The sequence below is a fragment of the Sardina pilchardus genome, chromosome 8 (genome assembly GCF_963854185.1).
Source record: "Sardina pilchardus chromosome 8, fSarPil1.1, whole genome shotgun sequence".
Lineage (NCBI taxonomy): Eukaryota > Metazoa > Chordata > Actinopteri > Clupeiformes > Clupeidae > Sardina > Sardina pilchardus.
The window spans coordinates 27,568,918-27,587,293 of NC_085001.1; the positions used below are offsets into that span (position 1 = coordinate 27,568,918).

Consider the following 18,376-nt stretch of genomic DNA (forward strand, 5'->3'; position numbering starts at 1 on the left):
ACCCCACTCAAACAAGCCCTCTGGTGCAAGCTTCTCTATGAGAGGGTGGAACTTCAGAGGAAGAGTGTATTTCCAGAGGGAATGATAAGCAAGTACTCATCATAAACATGCCTGCATGTTAGATCAGATACTAGTTTTTAAGAAGATTGTATCTACGTACATACAGTGAATAAAGTCCAATACATCTCTCCAACAAATTAAACTTGAACCAAAATCAAAACATTGGCACAGTGTAAATCGCAGATTACCTCTAAAATCAAAGTTGCCTCTACTCCTAAACTGAAAGTATTGACAACTGAGAAATCTCCAAATAGAAACAGATATGCTACAAAAGGAGGCTAACTATTGCTTGTACAGTAATTTCACAGAGAAACCTGTGGGTAATCAGGAAAAAGGGAAGAGAATGGTCCCTTTGTAACATTAATCTGTACACTGTAAGTATCCACACTTAAATATAGTATGTATAATTCTATGTCTTTGTCTAATTTCCATATCAGTGTAGGCTACTAGACTTCTTTTCTAGTACTGTAGTCATAGTCTAGTTTCCATAACATCACTGTGTTAGTCTTGGTCTCTTTTCCACCAGTTTGTTAATCTTGGTCTGTGTCCATCAGTTTGTTAATAATCCTGGTCTGTTTCCATCAGTTTGTTAATCTTGATCTGTTTCCATCAGTTTGTTAATCTTGGCCACAGGAAGCATAACAGATCAGCAGCAAAGACAGAGGAGTGCATACTGCACATAGAGTAGTACATACTGCACTGCACACAGACAGTAGTGTAGTGCGTACTACACACAAACAGCACTACAGTGCATAACAAAAAGCATTAACCTGTGTAACTGATGGACAGCAATTTAAAGTGGATTGATAAGGTCTGGTAAGATTAGTGAGTTAAATGAACATTACGGAATGTGCAGCACACCAAGGACCTTGAGCTAAATATGCTCTATTGTGTGTGTGTGTGTGTGTGTGTGTGTGTGTGTGTGTGTGTTTGTGTGCGGTGCCTGACCATTACATTTCTCCCAAAGTCGGCCAAATGAGAATATCTTTTTTTCTCTCGGGTAACTCAGATGGCTTCTAGGGTTAACCTAGCCTAACCCCATATGTATACCATTTTGCTAGCTTACACATCACTAGCCCTCACTGTAAATGTGTATAACCTGTCCCCATGGCTAACCTGGCTGTAGGTGTGGAATTGTTTCTAGACCATCGGACACATTTACATGATTGGTTACAGCAAAGCATAACGACTGCAAGTGCTCGGAAGCCTAAAGGAAAGATCTCGATATGCCAATAATAAGGAAGTGCCATAATCTACAGCCCCCCCACCCCCCCCCCCCCCCCAATCAAAAATGAACGTGTTTGCCATGCTCTATAAGAGCATTGTTATGCACAGATAGATTCTTTTTTTCAGACATAAACAATCAGTGGAAAACAATTCTCTGAAGTGCAAATACATGCTGGAATGCATAGCGCCTACAAACTGATTGTGATCATGGTCCAACAGGGTGTTTTAAGTGATGAACACAGACAGGGCTGGCTGTTTCAGTGTCTTGCACAGCGCCCTCCTGTGGCAATACAGTGAATGTGCCCCAGCTCCGCGCTGGCCCTCAACACCACGCCTCAGGCGTCAGGCAGTCCTACAGGGTCTGCCGCTTGGTGTCGGGGGTGCAGACAGATCAGTCCTCTAGACTTCTGTAGAGAACAGGAGACTCTGGCGCTTGCTGTCAGGCGTTGGGATTGTCTCTAGTTGAAGAAAATACAGCAACACCTGGACCTGAACAACACGGACACAGATCACATGAGGTAATGAAGACGAGAAGTTAGTGCACAGTTCTGACACATAGATGATTATATTAGAGTGGTCACTCACTCACTCACTCACTCACTCACTCACTCACTCACTCACTCACTCACTCACTCACTCACTCACTCACTCACTCACTCTCACTCTCACTCTCACTCTCACTCTCACTCTCACTCTCACTCTCACTCTCACTCTCACTCTCACTCTCACTCTCTCTCTCTCTCTCTCTCTCTCTCTCTCTCTCTCTCTCTCTCTCTCTCTCTCTCTCTCTCTCACTCTCTCTCACTCTCTCTCTCACTCACTCACTCACTCACTCACTCTCACACAAACACACACACACACACTCTACCTGCGACATGACCTCCAGAGACCAGCTCTCGGTCATCATGATGGGTTGCATGGGCGTCTTGGTGTCTTTCTCTGAGGGACGCATAAGTGTGGGCCCAAACACAGTTGCCAGGTTGTGGAAGGACATCTTGTTTACACCCTCATTATCAGCCACCCTACACACACACACACACACACACACACACACACACACACACACACAGATGAGAGGAGAAAGCACAGGAGAAGATTAGATAGAGAGGAAATGACAGGCAGTATTTAAGTCACATTCCACCAGCTGAGCAAAGGAGCCAAACAGGAAGTGACATCAAATGCAGCTATGCATCGTCACCTCTTGAGGTGGTCGAGCAGGAAGAGGAAGGTGAGCAGGTTGGGCTCAGGCAGCGACAGCAGCAGGTTCAGCATACAACTCTCCTTCGCCACACTGTCAGACAGACCTGTACAGAGAAAGAGAGAGAGAGAGAGCAAGAAAGAGAGAGAGAGAAAGAGAGAGACAGAGAGAGAGACATCAGACAGATGAACAGGGGGGACCAGAATTTCACTGACCGATGATGTAATTGTCAGTTCTGGAACCATAGTGACAGTGCATGTCTCAACAGAACAAGACAACCGAAATCAGAGTGATAAGGCACGACTTTAGCCTTGCAGTAATCTAGATGATAAGAGATAAAAACATGGATAATCGTCTCAAATTATCGAAAAGAAAATATGCTTGATTTTGCTTTAAACGTTGGTTAAATGAAATGGTTAAAGGACAACTTCATAATGGTATTTATTTCATCAAATTCCAACTCAGTGTTAAATAAAATGCCACAATTTTCAATATAATGTTTGACATAACCAAGTGTTCTATAGATTTGAATTGAGGTTGCGTTGAGGCGACTTCCTTGACACAGGTTATGTTTGCTCTTACTGAGGGCCAAGGTGTGTTGAGCGACTCACCGATGCCTCCGGTGAAGTTGCGGTACAGCTCGTCTGTGAACAGGGGCTCCGGAAGCTCCCGGAAGTACAGCTTCAGAGTGCCAGCGATGGCGTTCACGTCCATCTCGCTCATCAGCACGGACACGTCTTTATTATCTACAGGTCACAAAGGACAGCCCGTCAGCACACACACACACATGCACAAACAGATGCACACACCGATGCACACGCATGCATGCACACACATGCAAACACACAGACACAGATGCACACGATTGCATGCGTACACGTACACACACACACACACACACACACACACACACACACACACACACACACACACACATACTGTACACACACACAGATATACTCCCATGCACACACACACACACACACAAAAACATGTATTGACACAAACATGTCTATTTCCTTAACATTAGTCTGTGGGATTAATGACTGCAGATAAAGATAGTGAGACCTTCTAATGGGCTTTCTACACTTTTGACATTACTGAATGGTGTTTCTATGCTTCTGAGATTATAACCAATCTTTCTATACTTCTGAGATTAACCAAGTGTCTTTTTACATTTATGAGATTATCAATGGTGTTTTTACACTTCTGAGATCATCAATGGTCTTTTTACACTTATGAGATTATTATTAATGGTGTTTTTACACTTAGGAGATTACAACCAATCTTTCTACCCTTCTGTTATTATAACCAATCTTTCTACACTTCTGAGATTAATGGTATGTTCACACCAACATCTCCATTGGTGTGTCTGAGCTTCATCGCCTATCTATTGATGCTACACCTACTGTAGCTGTGACTCATCAGTTTACGTCCTGAACACAACAAGTAAGCACATGTTACAGCAAGCTAACATGCATGAATGAATGTGCTCAGTACTCGTGCATGTACAAACACACACACACATACAGTACACACACACACTCACACACACACACACTCACTGGAGTCGAAAGCTGCTTTGAGGGCTTGGATATCCGTGGCAACCCCTGAGACGCGGTAGATGCCGACCTCCTCTAAACCCCGCCTCTCAATCTCCTCCACACACTGACGCACGATGAGTGGTACTTTGGAGTGCTCCCTCCTGTGACCGACCGACACACACACACACACACACACACACACACAAACCACAGTGAGGTGGTGTCCACCACAGATAACCACAGAAAAAAAACACAGAAAGAGGTCGACATACCACAAACACTGATTCTGACCATGTAAAGGTGGTGTGTGTGTGTGTGTGTGTGTGTGTGTGTGTGCATCTACTGTATGTATGTAAAGGTCAATCAACTATCATATGTCTCAGGAAAAAACTGTGGCTCCTGTTATTCTTTCAATGTTTAGCTTTTTGTCAGCACCTCTACCAAGGAAGTCATTCTTTTCACCAAGGCCTGCTTGTTGGTTAGTTGTTTGAAGGAATTTGTAAAAATAGAGCTGGACATGTCTGTAGCTAAGTTTTATAATACACATTCACAGCTGAAAAGGTTTTTGGCCAGGTTTTGTAACACACACCCATAGATGAACAGGTATTTGGCCATTATCTATAGCCAGAGATGGACAGGTCAGAAAAGTCCTGTGTCATCTCTGACTGATGAAGCGGACTGCAGTGATTGGCTCTGATTCAAACGCAGGATCTGCAGCACTGCAGCAGGTCAGTAAGGGACCCGCCTCTCAGACACTCACTTGGTCACGACTGCAATCTTCACCCCGAAGACACCCGACTGCTTCCTGGACGGCATCCTCTTCAGGCTAAATTCTCTACTGGTGAACTTCATGGACAATTTGATTTCAATCTGCAAAAGCACCAAAAATCTTTAGAATCCAAATTTGATGTAGTGTTGTTGCAGCTGTAGTGCAGTTATAGTCCTGTTGTGGTATTGTTGTCATGTTGTGTTGTTAAAGTGTTGCTGTAGTGTAATTTCCCCTTGGGGATCAATAAAGTATCTATCTATCTATCTATCTATCTATCTATCTAGTGCAATGGTAGTGCAGCTGTAGTGTAATTGTAATGTTGTAGTGACATTGTAGTGTAGTTGTAGTATTGTTGTAGTAACTTTCTATTAACATTGTAGTATTGCATTGTTGCATTAGTGTTGTTGAAGTGTAATTGTAGTGCAGTTGTAGTGTTGTTGTGGTGTAGGCATCACACTGCTGTTACTGACCCCATTCATACCGATGACAGTCCTCTGCCAGTCTTTGCCCTGAAGGGTCTGCTGATCCAGCTGCGGAAAAAACAGAGCAATCCTCATATCAAACACACTCTCTCTTACACACGTACCCACACACACTTACACATACACACAAACAATAATACAACATCACAGACATGTATGTATGTTCAGATACACACAAACTCCCCCCAGGGAATTGGCCTGGAAAGACCCTTGTTTTATACAATCATTATCTGATTCAAACAATATAGGCTGTTATGTCACACACATTCACTTCTTTGTTAGAGAATTTGGAGTTGTGCTCATTATATTCAGTGTGACCATTGGTCACTGTGTGGCTTTAAACTATAATCTGCAATCGCAGAGGTCCAATGTGAGAATAGATAAATATATAAATATTTTTTAACAATACATTACATGTGTGCCAAGTTTCATGCTTTCATGCAAAGTGCACAATTGGGCAGCTGTGCCACTGCACAAACACAACTAATCCCTGCAAACCCCTGCACAACCCTACACAACTGTGCACAACGCCCCCCCACCCCCACCCTAAGAGGGTAAACAAAAAAAACAGACAAATCACAACCGATTATTACATCTCTACACAACTGTGCACATCTCTGCAAAAAACAACAACAGGCAAACCAGGACCGATTATTACTCCGGTCACACACAAGTTACACTGATAAGAGTGCAGTCACTCAGGGTGCCATTTTGAACCCCAGTGGTGATCATTGCGAGAGGCCGGTGCATGTGTGTTTACAAATGAATGCCGTGCAGTGTATTTACACACGGAGACTAAAGTGTGTTTACATACAGTGCTGGTGGCCTTTGGAGTTTTAAAGTCACTAAGCATATCTTACATAAGGTCCATATGGTTTGCTGGTGTCACCATGGCAACGGATTTAATTCTAAATCAGCTTCCAGATGCGACATAGCAACAAAGAACAGCAGCACTGATGACCGATAGATTAGTTTCCTCATCACTACAAATCCCTGTCTCCTCCTCCAAAATCATCATCACCACCACAAGCACTACCTCAATCATCATCATCATCATCACCACCATAGTTATCTTCATCATCACCACCATTATCTTCATCATCACCATCATCACCACAGCCCTTATCCTTATAATCATCATCATCATCCCAGTTTGTTGTTATCCAGTTTGATTGATCAGGTCTGTCGCCTCTCTAATGCAAGGGTCAGGTCAGGTCAGGGTTGCAGTGGTCTCACCTTCTGTCTGACCAGGGCACAGCGCACACGGCCCCAGAGACGAGCTCCTGCTCCCTGGACCTTCTTCCCTTCAGAATGCTGCGCCTCCTCACTCTCCACTGGTGTCCTCCAATCAGAGCCCTGCGCCTCCTCACTCTCCACTGGTGTCCTCCAATCAGAGCCCTGCGCCTCCTCACTCTCCACTGGTGTCCTCCAATCAGAGCCCTGCACCTCCTCACACTCTACTGGTGTCTTCTCTTCAGAGCCCTGCGCCTCCTCACACTCTACTGGTGTCCTCCAATCAGAGGCCTGCGCCTCCTCACTCTCCAGTGGGGTCCTCCAATCAGAGCCCTGCGCCTCCTCACTCTCCAGTGGGGTCCTCCAATCAGAGCCCTGCGCCTCCTCACTCTCCAGTGGGGTCCTCCAATCAGAGCCCTGCGCCTCCTCACTCTCCAGTGGCGTCCTCCAATCAGAGTCCTGCGCCTCCTCACTCTCCAGTGGCATCTTCCATTCAGATCCCTGCGCATCCTTACTCTCCTGAGCCAGTAGGGGAGCTCCTCTGTCTCCGTTTGTCCTTGTACCACCTCCTTCCTCCTCCTCCTCTTGTACCACTCCACTGCTACTTACCAGGGGGCTGCTCTCACCCACGGAGCCACTCTCCTCAGTCCTGTTGCTCTCAGTCCTAATGCCCTTCTCCTCAGACCTACTACCCTCCTCCTCAGTGCCCTCCTGTTCAGTTCTGCTGTCCTCCACCTCAGTCCTCTTGACTTCCTCCTCCTCAGTTCTACTGCCCTCCTGCTCAGTTCTACTGCTCTTCACCTCAGTTCTAATGTCCTCCTGCTCAGTTCTACTGCTCTTCACCTCAGTTCTAATCACCTCCTGCTCAATTCTACTGCTCTTCACCTCAGTTCTAATGTCCTCCTGCTCAGTTCTACTGCTCTTCACCTCAGTTCTAATGTCCTCCTGCTCAGTTCTACCGTTCTCCTGCTCAGTTCTACTGCTCTTCACCTCAGTTCTAATGTCCTCCTGCTCAGTTCTACTGCTCTTCACCTCAGTTCTAATGTCCTCCTGCTCAGTTCTACCGTTCTCCTGCTCAGTTCTACTGCTCTTCACCTCAGTTCTAATGTCCTCCTGCTCAGTTCTACTGTTCTCCTGCTCAGTTCTACTGCCCTTCACCTCAGTTCTGTGATCCTCCTCCTCTTCTGTTCTACTGTCCTTTTCCTCAGTCTTCCTGCCCTCCTCCTCAGTTCTAGTGCGCTTCTCCTCATCACTGCTGCCCTCTTCCTCAGTCTTCCTGCCCTCCTTAGTTCTACTACCCTCCTGCTCCTCTTCAGTTCTACATTCCTCCTCTTCAGTTCTACTGCCCTCCTCTTCAGTTCTGGAGCCTCCTTGGCTCATGGTGCTGACACGGTCTGTTCAGAAGCCTGTTGGCCTCTGTGGGTCCACAAGAGCACGACGGAGAAACAACAAACAAGCAGTGTCCCGCTGAGCTCCGTGGTGTCCACTGGTGTGAGTAATCCCTTCTCTCAGTTGGGCAGGACGACTTATCCGCTCAGCCCACACTAACGGCTAGAGCTTCCCCCCTTCCTCCTCTCGTGCCCGTCCTCCTTCTCCTCCTTCTCCTTCTCCTCCAGCTTCCCTTCAGCAGGAAATGGTTCCGTTCAGCAGGTACTGGTTCCCCTAAACCGGGCCTCTCAGATGTGTTCCTCGGGTAGGACCGACTATATGTGTGTCTGTGTGTGTGTGTGGGTGTGTGTGTATGGTTGGCTGCCTACGAACCCCTGTGGGCTCCACGTCACTCTTTGGTCTCTCCAGATGGAGCTGAGGGATTAGCTCCAGGATTCCCCTCCCACCCTGATTACGCCACCCAGTAGCAACACTCAGACCGGGAGCGGTCAGACCAGTAGCAGCCCTCACTCCGGCAGCCCAGCAACACTTGGATCGACAGCAACACTCAGAAGAAGACCAGAAGCAACACTCAGACCAGCAACACTTGGATCGACAGCAACACTTAGACCAGCAAAGCTCAGACCAGCAAACCAGGAACACTCAAAACAAAAGAAGGCTTCTTCTTCCTTCTTGGCGCTTCTCTGAGAGGTTCATAACAGCTCAAGGTTTCTTCCTCTTTCTTAGTGCTGCACTGGGAGGTTCAGGTCCTGGTAAAGCGCCTTGAGACAACTTCAATTGTTTTTGGCACCATATAAATTGACTCTTGACTCTTCTTGAGCGGTTCACACACACACACACACACACACACACACACACACACACACACACACACACACGCAGAGTGTATTTATACATGCCCTCACTATATTCCAGCAGTGGCCTGATCAGCTAGCTGCTGTGTCATTAGCTGTAATCACATGCTGAGCCGATTGAGGCCAGCGGGTGAAAGCCCAGCCATCCCCTCATCTGTGGATGACCATGAGTCACTCGCTCAGTGGGCACGCCAGAGCCGGGGATGAGCGGCTTCACTAATCCATCAATGAGAACAAACACCTCTCTCTGTTGTTGGGTATACAGAAAGCCTAATCTAAGTTGTTGAAGCCACTGACTACTGAATGACTGATGAGTTTTCTTCACTTCGAGTACACTTATTAAAGGAATATTTCGGTATTTTACACTTTAAGCCCGTTTTCTGTTTTGCCTAACATGCAAACGATTGTTTGACACCAACATTTTGACGATTGAGCCTGTGTCTGCAGTTTGGCAGCTTTAGAATCTTCTCTGCATGGCTTTAACATTGTTCCCTATGTGCATAAACTATTCTGTTCTTAAAACACCCCTAAACGTTCGTTTTAAAACATGTGCAACTCACCGAATGGTTACTGGTCTTCAACGATATTCTGTAGCAAGTTTCGCAGCGAAATTCAACTTCTGTTGTGTTATATTAGGCATTTTGTAAATCCCATTGGTTTCTATAGTAAGACTCATTGCTCGTTGATATTACTCCGCCACCGTCTAGTGGTCTGGAGTGTGTAATCTTCAGATTCAAATACAGAGCGGAAGTTTATACACGGTTGTAGGGTGATCTGAAAAAGTAGTTCCAGGATTTACAAAATGCCTAATATAACACAACAGAAGTTGAATTTCGCTGCGAAACTTGCTACAGAATATCGTTGAAGACCAGTAACCATTCGGTGAGTTGCACATTTTTTAAAACGAACGTTTAGGGGTGTTTTAAGGACAGAGTAGTTTATGCACATAGGGAGCAATGTTAAAGCCATGCAGAGAAGATTCTAAAGCTGCCAAATTGCAGACACAGGCTCAATCGTCGAAATGTTGGTGTCAAACAATCGTTTGCATGCTAGGGAAAACAGAAAACGGGCTTAAAGTGTAAAATACCGAAATATTCCTTTAAGGACTACTACTGCAGAAAATCTAGAACTGCGATAGTAGTTCGATTTAAAGTTGTGATTAAACATAAAATCACTGCAAGAGCCAACAGACAGTTTTAAAACTTGAACACACGCACACACAGACAAACACATGCACACACACACACACACACACACAAACAATGTCAACCCCTTTCTGATTGGCCAGACTGGCTCTATGGGCAGGCCTCCTTTCCAATGGTGCTAATCCCGACCTGTCACAACAGCCAATCAGCAGTATGCTGACATGACCCTGTCTTGACATGACCCTGTCTTGACCCCAGGGTGCTTTTCCCTTTTAACACCAGCACACTCAGGATCATCCTCAGGAGAGTGGTCGTGCCCCACACACACATATCGTCACACACATACGCACACATGCAACACACGCACACATACACACACACTAGATGCACATGCATACTGATACTTAAACATACAGACATGTACAGTGTACAGCAGATTTGTGCTGCGCATAGCTGCAGCAGGACAGTTCTAGTTCTATAATATATGTTGCATCTGGTCCTATACAGGTGTGATAGTGAGATGCTGCACCTGGAGAGGTGTGATAGGGAGATGCTGCACCTGGACAGGTGTGATTATGTGAGATGCTGTATATGTACAGGTGTGATAGTGTAAAATGCTACAACTGGACAGTTTTGAGTGTGTGAGATTCTGTCCCCGGACAGGTATGACGGTGTAAGATGTTGCACCTGGACAGGTGTTAAGGTAGGAGATAGGGGCTGTACCTGGATCTGTCCTTTGGCCATGATCCTGTCCGTGTCGCCGTCCTCTCTGCAGTGCTTGGCTTTACTGTAGCATAGGAGTCTCAGGGTCTGCGAGTCCTCTAGCTCAATCTCAAACTCCTGCAACGACACTCACACACATCACACTCTGAAGCTGAGGACCAGTCACTGCAAGCCTATGAAAATGCTAAGGTTACTACAGGGTTACATAGAGAAACAATCCTGATACTACAGAATTACACAGAGAAACATTTCTGTTGCTACAAGGTCACACAGAGAAACAGTCCTGTTACTGCAGAGTCACACAGAGACACAGTCCTGTTACGGTTTGGGCTCTTACCTCATTCCAGCTGGGCTCAGTGGTGTCCCTGTACACACGTGTCTTTGCTTTGTTTACGAAGTAGCCAAAAGAGTCCACCTCCAGAGTACAGTAGAGGTCTGTTCAGGAAGACAGAAAAACCTCTCAGTCTTATCAAAATATCAGGAGGGAGAGCAGAAAGGAGAGGAGAGCAGAGGAGAGGGGGAGAGGGGGAGAGGGGGAGAGAGGAGAGAGGAGAGGAGTGGAGAGAAGAGGAGAGGAGTGGATAGGAGGGGAGGAGGAGAAGACAGAAGGATGGCAGAGAGAGGGGAGGAAAAACCCTTCTATGGTTTTATTAGCTTTTCTTTACTTTTATGTTTTTGTTAGCTATTCCTGTCTGCTCTTGTTTATGTAAAGCACATTGAATTATCTCTGTGTATGAAATACGCTATAAAAACAGAGTTGACTTGACTTGACCAAACTATGTCATGTTTAATGTAAGTCTTCACTCTATTTCTTCCCTCTGACCTTTGACCTATTGCGTGGCCCAACCTGTGGGTGAAGCTTCCCCAGGTCACAGGCCCTTATTTGTGTTTACTATTTGGAGGTTTCTAAAATTACCTCTGCCGACACAAGAAGTAATTTTCCAGTCCTTGCTGTTTCCACAGCAATATACAAAAAGACACTACAACAAGAGGAGAGGAGAGGAGAGGAGAGGAGGAGAGGAGAGTGTTGGTGAGGGGAGAGGAGAGGAGAGGAGATTCTTGTTGAGAGGACTCACTCAGACTCTGCTTGAGGCCAGTTGCAGAGTGCACGATGACATTGAGGAATCCATAGAGGCCAGAAGACTCATCATCTGAAGGAGAGCAAGAGAGAGAGAGATCTGAGACAGAATGTCATAAAACCATGAAAGAAAATCTGAGAAAGAACATATTAAAGAACAGGGGGACAGGAGAAAATATGTATGTTGAAGAACAGGAGAACATAGCATGAATCTCACAGGGAACATCATACAAAACATGTGAACATCTCAAAGAGAAATGTCATAAAGGGCTGATTCACTGCCAAGCCTCTCAGACTGCTGCCTCAGCTGTTTCTCTGTGGGGGTGGGGACGACCACAACCAGCAGTACAGAACATGATAAACCAGACTGTCAGTTAGACAGACATGATAAACCAGACAGTCATTTAGACAGACATGATGAACCAGGCAGTCAGGCAGACTGTGTGTGTGTGTTCTGTACCATCTTTGTTGATAGTCAATGGTATGGTGTGAACCGTCTGGAGTTTCACACAGGAGTTTGTAAGCATCTGAAGTTCCACAGACGTCAAAGAGAAGCTTTTGAAACCTGCAAGAGAGTGATGGACAAGTTCAGGAGATTTTAAACCACGTTGTGCTGCAGTACCAAGAGTGATCAGTAGAGGAGCTGTTGCATGTGTGTTCAGGAGAGGCATTAAGAACACTTACACTTTTTCTGTTGTTCTCGGATGATTTCCCTCCACTCCTCTCGCTCGTAGTCAGAGGAGATGAGGAAGGTATAGCCCTGAAACGAATGAAATGAATGAAAATGAAGAGGACAAAATACATTACGTGAACCCTGCAGCTTTCACAGTCCCCCCAGTCACTGCACATGAGCCCTGCCTGCAGCCTTCACCGTCACAGCATATGAGAACTCTATAGTCTTCACAGTCCCCTCAATCAGTGTACATGAACCTTCACAGTCGCTGCACATGAGCCCTGCAGCCTTCATAGTCTCCTCAGTCACTGCATATGAGAACTCTGCAGCTTTCACAGTCTCCTCAGTCACTGTACATGAGCCCTACAACCTTCACAGTCACTGCACATACAGTAACCTTCACAGTCTCAATAAAAAAAGCTCACAGTGAACACCCCACAGAGTGTGTGTGTGTGTGTGTGTGTGTGTGTGTGTGTGTGTGTGCGTGTGACTGCCTGCCTCACCTTGCCATTCCTGTTGTTGACTCTGAAGGCCATGCATGGAGACATGAGGAGGAGAAGAGACTCCTGTTCACACAACTTCTTCTTCAAGCGCTCCATCACCTTCCCACCTTTACTAGATCTCTGCACACACACACGGATGATGGGGAGGTTTGTTATCTATGCATTGTAGATCACAAAGCTCCTCACCCTTCAACAGATGAACTATAGCATCACACATACTGTACAATACAAATCTCCCCACCCTTCAACAGCTGTGTGATGCTATAACAGTATGAAGTTGTGGTTCAACTGTTGAAGAGTGTGAAGGTTTGTGATGTATGTATGAAGTAGTTGTTCAACTGTTGAAGAGTGTGAGGGTTTCAAACATGTATGATGTTATAGTTCATATGTTTAAAAATGTTATTTTTCTTCTCTCATTGCTTAGTCAGAGAAAGGTTTATGTTTGACGTAATGGACAAGCCTATTTAGGAGTCCGGAACTACATGCCATTTCTTTCCTTTGGAAAAACTCTGTATGATTCATCTTGGTGACTACTAGACAATCTTTGGCCCCGCTGCCCACAGACTGACCTTCTCCCGGTGCATGTCGTTCTTGATGAGGGAGATCTTGACCTTCATGGCCTCCAGCTCGTCCTCGGGCATGAGGGGGATGGACGTCTCTGCAGACTCCTCGATGGTGTGGAACGTCAGGTCAGCCAGGGGGATGTACCACTTACACTCATACTGCTGGCCTTTCCTGCACACACACACACACGCACACGCATACACGCACACGCATACACAGACAAAGACACAGACACAGACACAGACACACACACACTTAATTAATGCTTATTATATGCATATGCACTGCATGCATGTTTTATGCATGTGGATATGCTATGTATGAGTGTGTGTGTGTGTGGGGGGGGGGGGGTTGTATGTTATGTGTGTATTTATGTGTGTGTGTGTGTGTGTGTGTGTGTGTGTGTGTGTGCTCACCCTGCGGTCTGTTTCTTGAGTTTGGCGCACAGCAGCAGGTCTGTGAAGAGGAAGACGTGGCGTAGCTTCCTGGTTCCCTCCATGAGCTCCACCATGAACCGGTCCTTCAGCAGCTGCCGGTTCTGAGACACACACACACACGCACTCACTAATAGTCTCACTTAAAAACACTACACATACACACATTGTCACTTATAAACCGGTTCTGTAACAAGAAACCACACACACACACACACACACACACACACACACAGAGTCACTCACACAAACCCAGCTCATGCACAAACACACACCATCATTTACACAAACACGGCACATACACACATTGCGTCTCACACGAACACAAGCCAACACTCATGTGGTCACACTGACTACATACATCCCCACACACACATACAGACATACACTAGCTCTCTCTCGCACATACATACACACTCTCTCTCTCTCTCACAAACACGTATGCACGCGCACATACACACATCTCAGTTCCAGACTAATAATCTAACACAAGCTGATGGCGCAAGTCATGAGCAAACCACAAGAGGGCGTGGCTGGATCATTTTCCACCTACTCCATGACGAGGAGCCGACATTCCAGCACAACTACTCACACCTCATGATGTAGCATGAAGGTGACAAGTGTACACCAGAGGAGCCGTGGGTGTGGGCGAACTCACACACACACACACACACACACACACACACACACACACACACACACACACACACACACACACACACACACACACACACACTCACTGAAGGTGTCATAGGTGCAGAGTGACACCAATTTCTGTGATTAACAATGAAGGCAAACCAATCAAAAGGGCAAGAAGCCGGTGAACTCAGCATGAGGACAGACTGGTGGGTATTCCAAGTACATGGTTTAGTGACAAACCTGAGTACTGGTAAGTTAACTGAGAGGAAGTGGGACACCTTCTAATAGAAGAGCTGTAAGGCTTCATTTGCGTAAAAAAAAACCAATGCCATAGGGTTCTTGTTGTAGAAGGTTTACCACTTACTCTGAGTTTACTTACTGAGGTTTACTAAACCACCTACTTGGAATACCCCCCTGGACAGGGATTTCTGTAATTAACCCACGCAATAGGCTACAGGGTAAAACATGTAGGTCTACCAGTAGACATTTTACACCCATCCAAAAGACACACACTCTTATGGCACACAGACCTACATATTATCTGGTTCTCACAGGTTCCGGTTCCCTAACAAAGCAAACCTCTGGTTCAGCAAACTATCATTTGGACCGCAAAAACCAGACATGCTAAATTCTGCGGATTCTGCTCGGAACAATCTGATCACGATCAACAATCTGATTTTAAAAAAACATTCTGGTTTGAAGCCCTGCATGCGACACAACACCATGACTAAGAACTCTGGGACTCGGCGTCCAGTGTCCGTCCATTTGTGTTTCCTGGAGAGAGCAGCTAGACTCTGACAGACTCGTGGAGAGAGAGAGAGAGAGGCGAGATGCAGAGAGAGAAGGGGAGAGAGAAAGAAAGAAAGAGGGAGAGGGAGAAAGGGGGAAAAGGAGAGAGCAAAACAGCGAGAGGCAGAGAGAGAAGGGGGGAGAGAAAGAGAAAGAGGAGGGGGAGAGAGAGAGGGTGGGAGAGCAGAGAGAGAGAGAGAATGTGGGGAGCATGAGTGAGAGAGAGAAAGAAAGAGACAGAAAGAAAGACAAAGAGAGAGCGATCGTGCGAGAGAGAGAGTGAGAGAGAAACGGGGAGAGGGAGAGAGAGAAGGGGGCAGACAGAGCAAGAGCGAGAGAGAGAAAGAGAAAGAGAGAGAGTGTGTGTGTGTGTATGTGTGTGTGAGAGAGAGAGTGAGAGAGAGAGAGAGAGTGTGTGCATGAGAGAGAGAGAATAACCCTGATAGAAAAGAGGTAAGTGTGGCACAGTACACCACATATGACTCCATCTAATAATACAGCCTATCTTTAGCCGTCCTATGAGACTCTCAGCTCAAAGACCTCTCTCTCTCTCTCTCACACACACACACACACACACACACACACACACACACACACACACACACACACACACACACACACACACACACACACACACACACACACACACACACACACACACACACACTAACTCACATAGCGGAGGCTCTACACACACACACAGAAAGCCAACTGGCTGAAAGCCCAACACCTTAGCCCAGCGCTCTGTGTGGCCACAGTGGAGAGGGAATGAGACAGTGTGAGAGAGAGAGTGTTTCCCCCAGTTTCAGAGAGCCTCACAAATTGTAAGATTGCATGCGGTCAGGTATTCAGGTATTACATGTAAATATACATGTATACATATATGTTGTGTTGTGTATCAGGTGTCGTGTCGCGTCGCGTCGTGTCGCGTAGTTGCTGACCTCTCCTTTCTTGACGGTCATAGACTGGCGGCGTGGAGTGATCTCCTCATTGATGCTGGACAGGAAGTTGTGTGAGATCCTCAGAGCGTCCTGAAGCAGCGGATAGTCAGGGTGGGACGAAGGGGTGTGTTTCAGCAGGTCCTGCAACACACACACACAAACACACACATACACACACACACACAGAGAAGCAATAGGTTGGTGGATTTCAGTACAGGGAATCTCTCTCTCTCTCGCACACACACACAATCATACAGAGGGAAGCTTGCAAGCTCAAACACAGGGAATTTTTCTCACACTCACTCACTCACACACACACACACACACACACACACAGAGAAAGAGAAAGAGAAAGAGAACACACACTCACATGCAGCACTAGTGTGCTCCTGGTGACTCTATCCACCGGCTTGTACAGAAGAGCTGTGTGGGGGGGGGTGAAGAGGGTCAAAGGTCAATCAGAGACTACTACAGGCACCAGCTACCATAAGCCTTTTCAACAGATTATTAAACACTTATGATGCCTTCATGCAGATGTTGAAAAAGACCTGGACATGGAATAAGCTTGTGTCTAATACTTTCCACTTACATATCAAATATTAGTCACTATCAAACATCAACAAAAGGAGGATTAATAAGGTTAAGGATATGGAATGCTGACTTTACCTTCTAGAGAGTTCTTGCCACTTGGATCTTTGTTTTCTTTCGTGCTTCTGACTTTAAGGTTCTGAAAAAATCAAGAATATTTTATTAGAGGCAAAATACAACACACAGCTACAAACAGAATAACACATTACAATAGAACACTCAGTATATTTGAGGCGAAAGTCTCTTTATACCTCTGAGATCTCTGCAAACTGACTGTTGGCCTGGCAGCATTTCTCTGCCGTTTCCACGGCAATCTTATAGTTGTCTACGAAAGCCCGGTACACACCCAACTGGTTGGCCTGTTGGGAGAGAAACAGAGAGGGACAGATGGGAAGAGAGAGAGAGAGAGAGAGAGAGAGAGAGAGGGAGAGAGAGAAAGGGAGGGAGATAAAGAAAGAGAAAGATGTGAAGAGAGAGAAAGAAAGAAGGAAAGAACGAAAGAAAGAAAGAGAAAGAAAGGAGAGCAAAGGGGAGAGAGAGGGAGATAAGAGGGAGGGAGTGAGAGACAGAGAGAGAGACCGAGAGAGAGAGAGAGAGAGAGAGAGAAGAGAGTTAGCTCAGACTCAGAGGTGTGGACATGGTCTGCTCATCTTCTCCAACTTTAGTCCCTATGAGAGTGAAGGTTTGGGCCATGAGTGAGTCCTAGAGTGAACTCTGAGGAAGTCGTGGGGTCCAAACTCTAACTCTAAAAGGAGCATGTATAGGAGTCCATAGGGGTCCATGTGCACTAAGGGGAGGACGTGGGGTCCATGTGCACTAAAAGGCGGACATAGTTTCCATGAGCACTAAGGAGAGGACGTGGGGTCTTAACACTAACCCTAAAAGGAGGACGTATGGGGTTCATGTGCACTAAAAGTAGGATGTATAGGGTTCATGTGCACTAAGGGGAGGACGTATAGGGTCTATGTGCATTTAGAAGAGGATTTAGGGTCCATGTACAGTACATGTGGACATAGGATGTGAACAAATGGTCCATTTGAACTAAGGACGAATAGGAGGACTTAGGGTCCATGTGAACTTAGAAGAGGACAAGTGTGGATGAAGGGGAGGACGTCCATTTGAGAGTGTGGACTAAGGCACCGGTGCTTAGAGACGGAGTCATCCCATGAAAGAGGTTTTGTTTTCTTTTGAATCAGCGCCATTCAGAAACCCCCGGCACCCAGCGAGCTCACACAGCTGCCGTTCACCATGGCAACGCGTTAAGTGCGGCCAAGACTCTCGCTAATGAAGAGAGAATTCTGATGAAAGAGCTTGTCATGAGACAGTTAAATATTTTCTTTACAGTAAGAATGTATTGCCATGGATACAGTTGAATGGGACTATGAACGAGTTCCTTTCACCACACGACCCCCACCACAACCCGACGGGGCTCCACAGGATTTCTAGGATGCAAAACGGATCCAGATGGCCATTATGTTTGTTTGTCAACATGGCCAATGTCAAACAAACAAACAAACAAACAACTCACTCACTCACCAGTTTC

The 18,376-nt window shown here is 46.1% G+C and overlaps 1 protein-coding gene across 1 annotated transcript in view; it reads right to left on the reverse strand.

The window, feature by feature from the left end:
- Positions 1-1,431: 1,431 nt before the first annotated feature.
- The window catches only part of si:dkey-91m11.5 (PH_BCR_vertebrate and RhoGAP_Bcr domain-containing protein), a 36,474-nt gene continuing 19,529 nt past the window's right edge, over positions 1,432-18,376 (reverse strand). The window contains exons 4-23 of the mRNA XM_062543474.1: positions 18,370-18,376; positions 17,085-17,192; positions 16,912-16,972; positions 16,616-16,668; positions 16,246-16,386; positions 13,859-13,980; positions 13,448-13,613; positions 12,879-12,998; positions 12,387-12,462; positions 12,163-12,267; positions 11,701-11,775; positions 10,962-11,059; positions 10,625-10,741; positions 5,269-5,328; positions 4,790-4,899; positions 4,051-4,190; positions 3,097-3,231; positions 2,486-2,591; positions 2,156-2,309; positions 1,432-1,776 (exon numbers count right to left, since the gene is read on the reverse strand). The exon at positions 18,370-18,376 is cut by the window's right edge and continues 179 nt beyond it. Of these exons, the coding sequence (XP_062399458.1) occupies positions 1,687-1,776; positions 2,156-2,309; positions 2,486-2,591; positions 3,097-3,231; positions 4,051-4,190; positions 4,790-4,899; positions 5,269-5,328; positions 10,625-10,741; positions 10,962-11,059; positions 11,701-11,775; positions 12,163-12,267; positions 12,387-12,462; positions 12,879-12,998; positions 13,448-13,613; positions 13,859-13,980; positions 16,246-16,386; positions 16,616-16,668; positions 16,912-16,972; positions 17,085-17,192; positions 18,370-18,376 (2,044 nt within the window). The 3' untranslated portion in view covers positions 1,432-1,686. The remainder of the gene's footprint in view (positions 1,777-2,155; positions 2,310-2,485; positions 2,592-3,096; positions 3,232-4,050; positions 4,191-4,789; positions 4,900-5,268; positions 5,329-10,624; positions 10,742-10,961; positions 11,060-11,700; positions 11,776-12,162; positions 12,268-12,386; positions 12,463-12,878; positions 12,999-13,447; positions 13,614-13,858; positions 13,981-16,245; positions 16,387-16,615; positions 16,669-16,911; positions 16,973-17,084; positions 17,193-18,369) is intronic.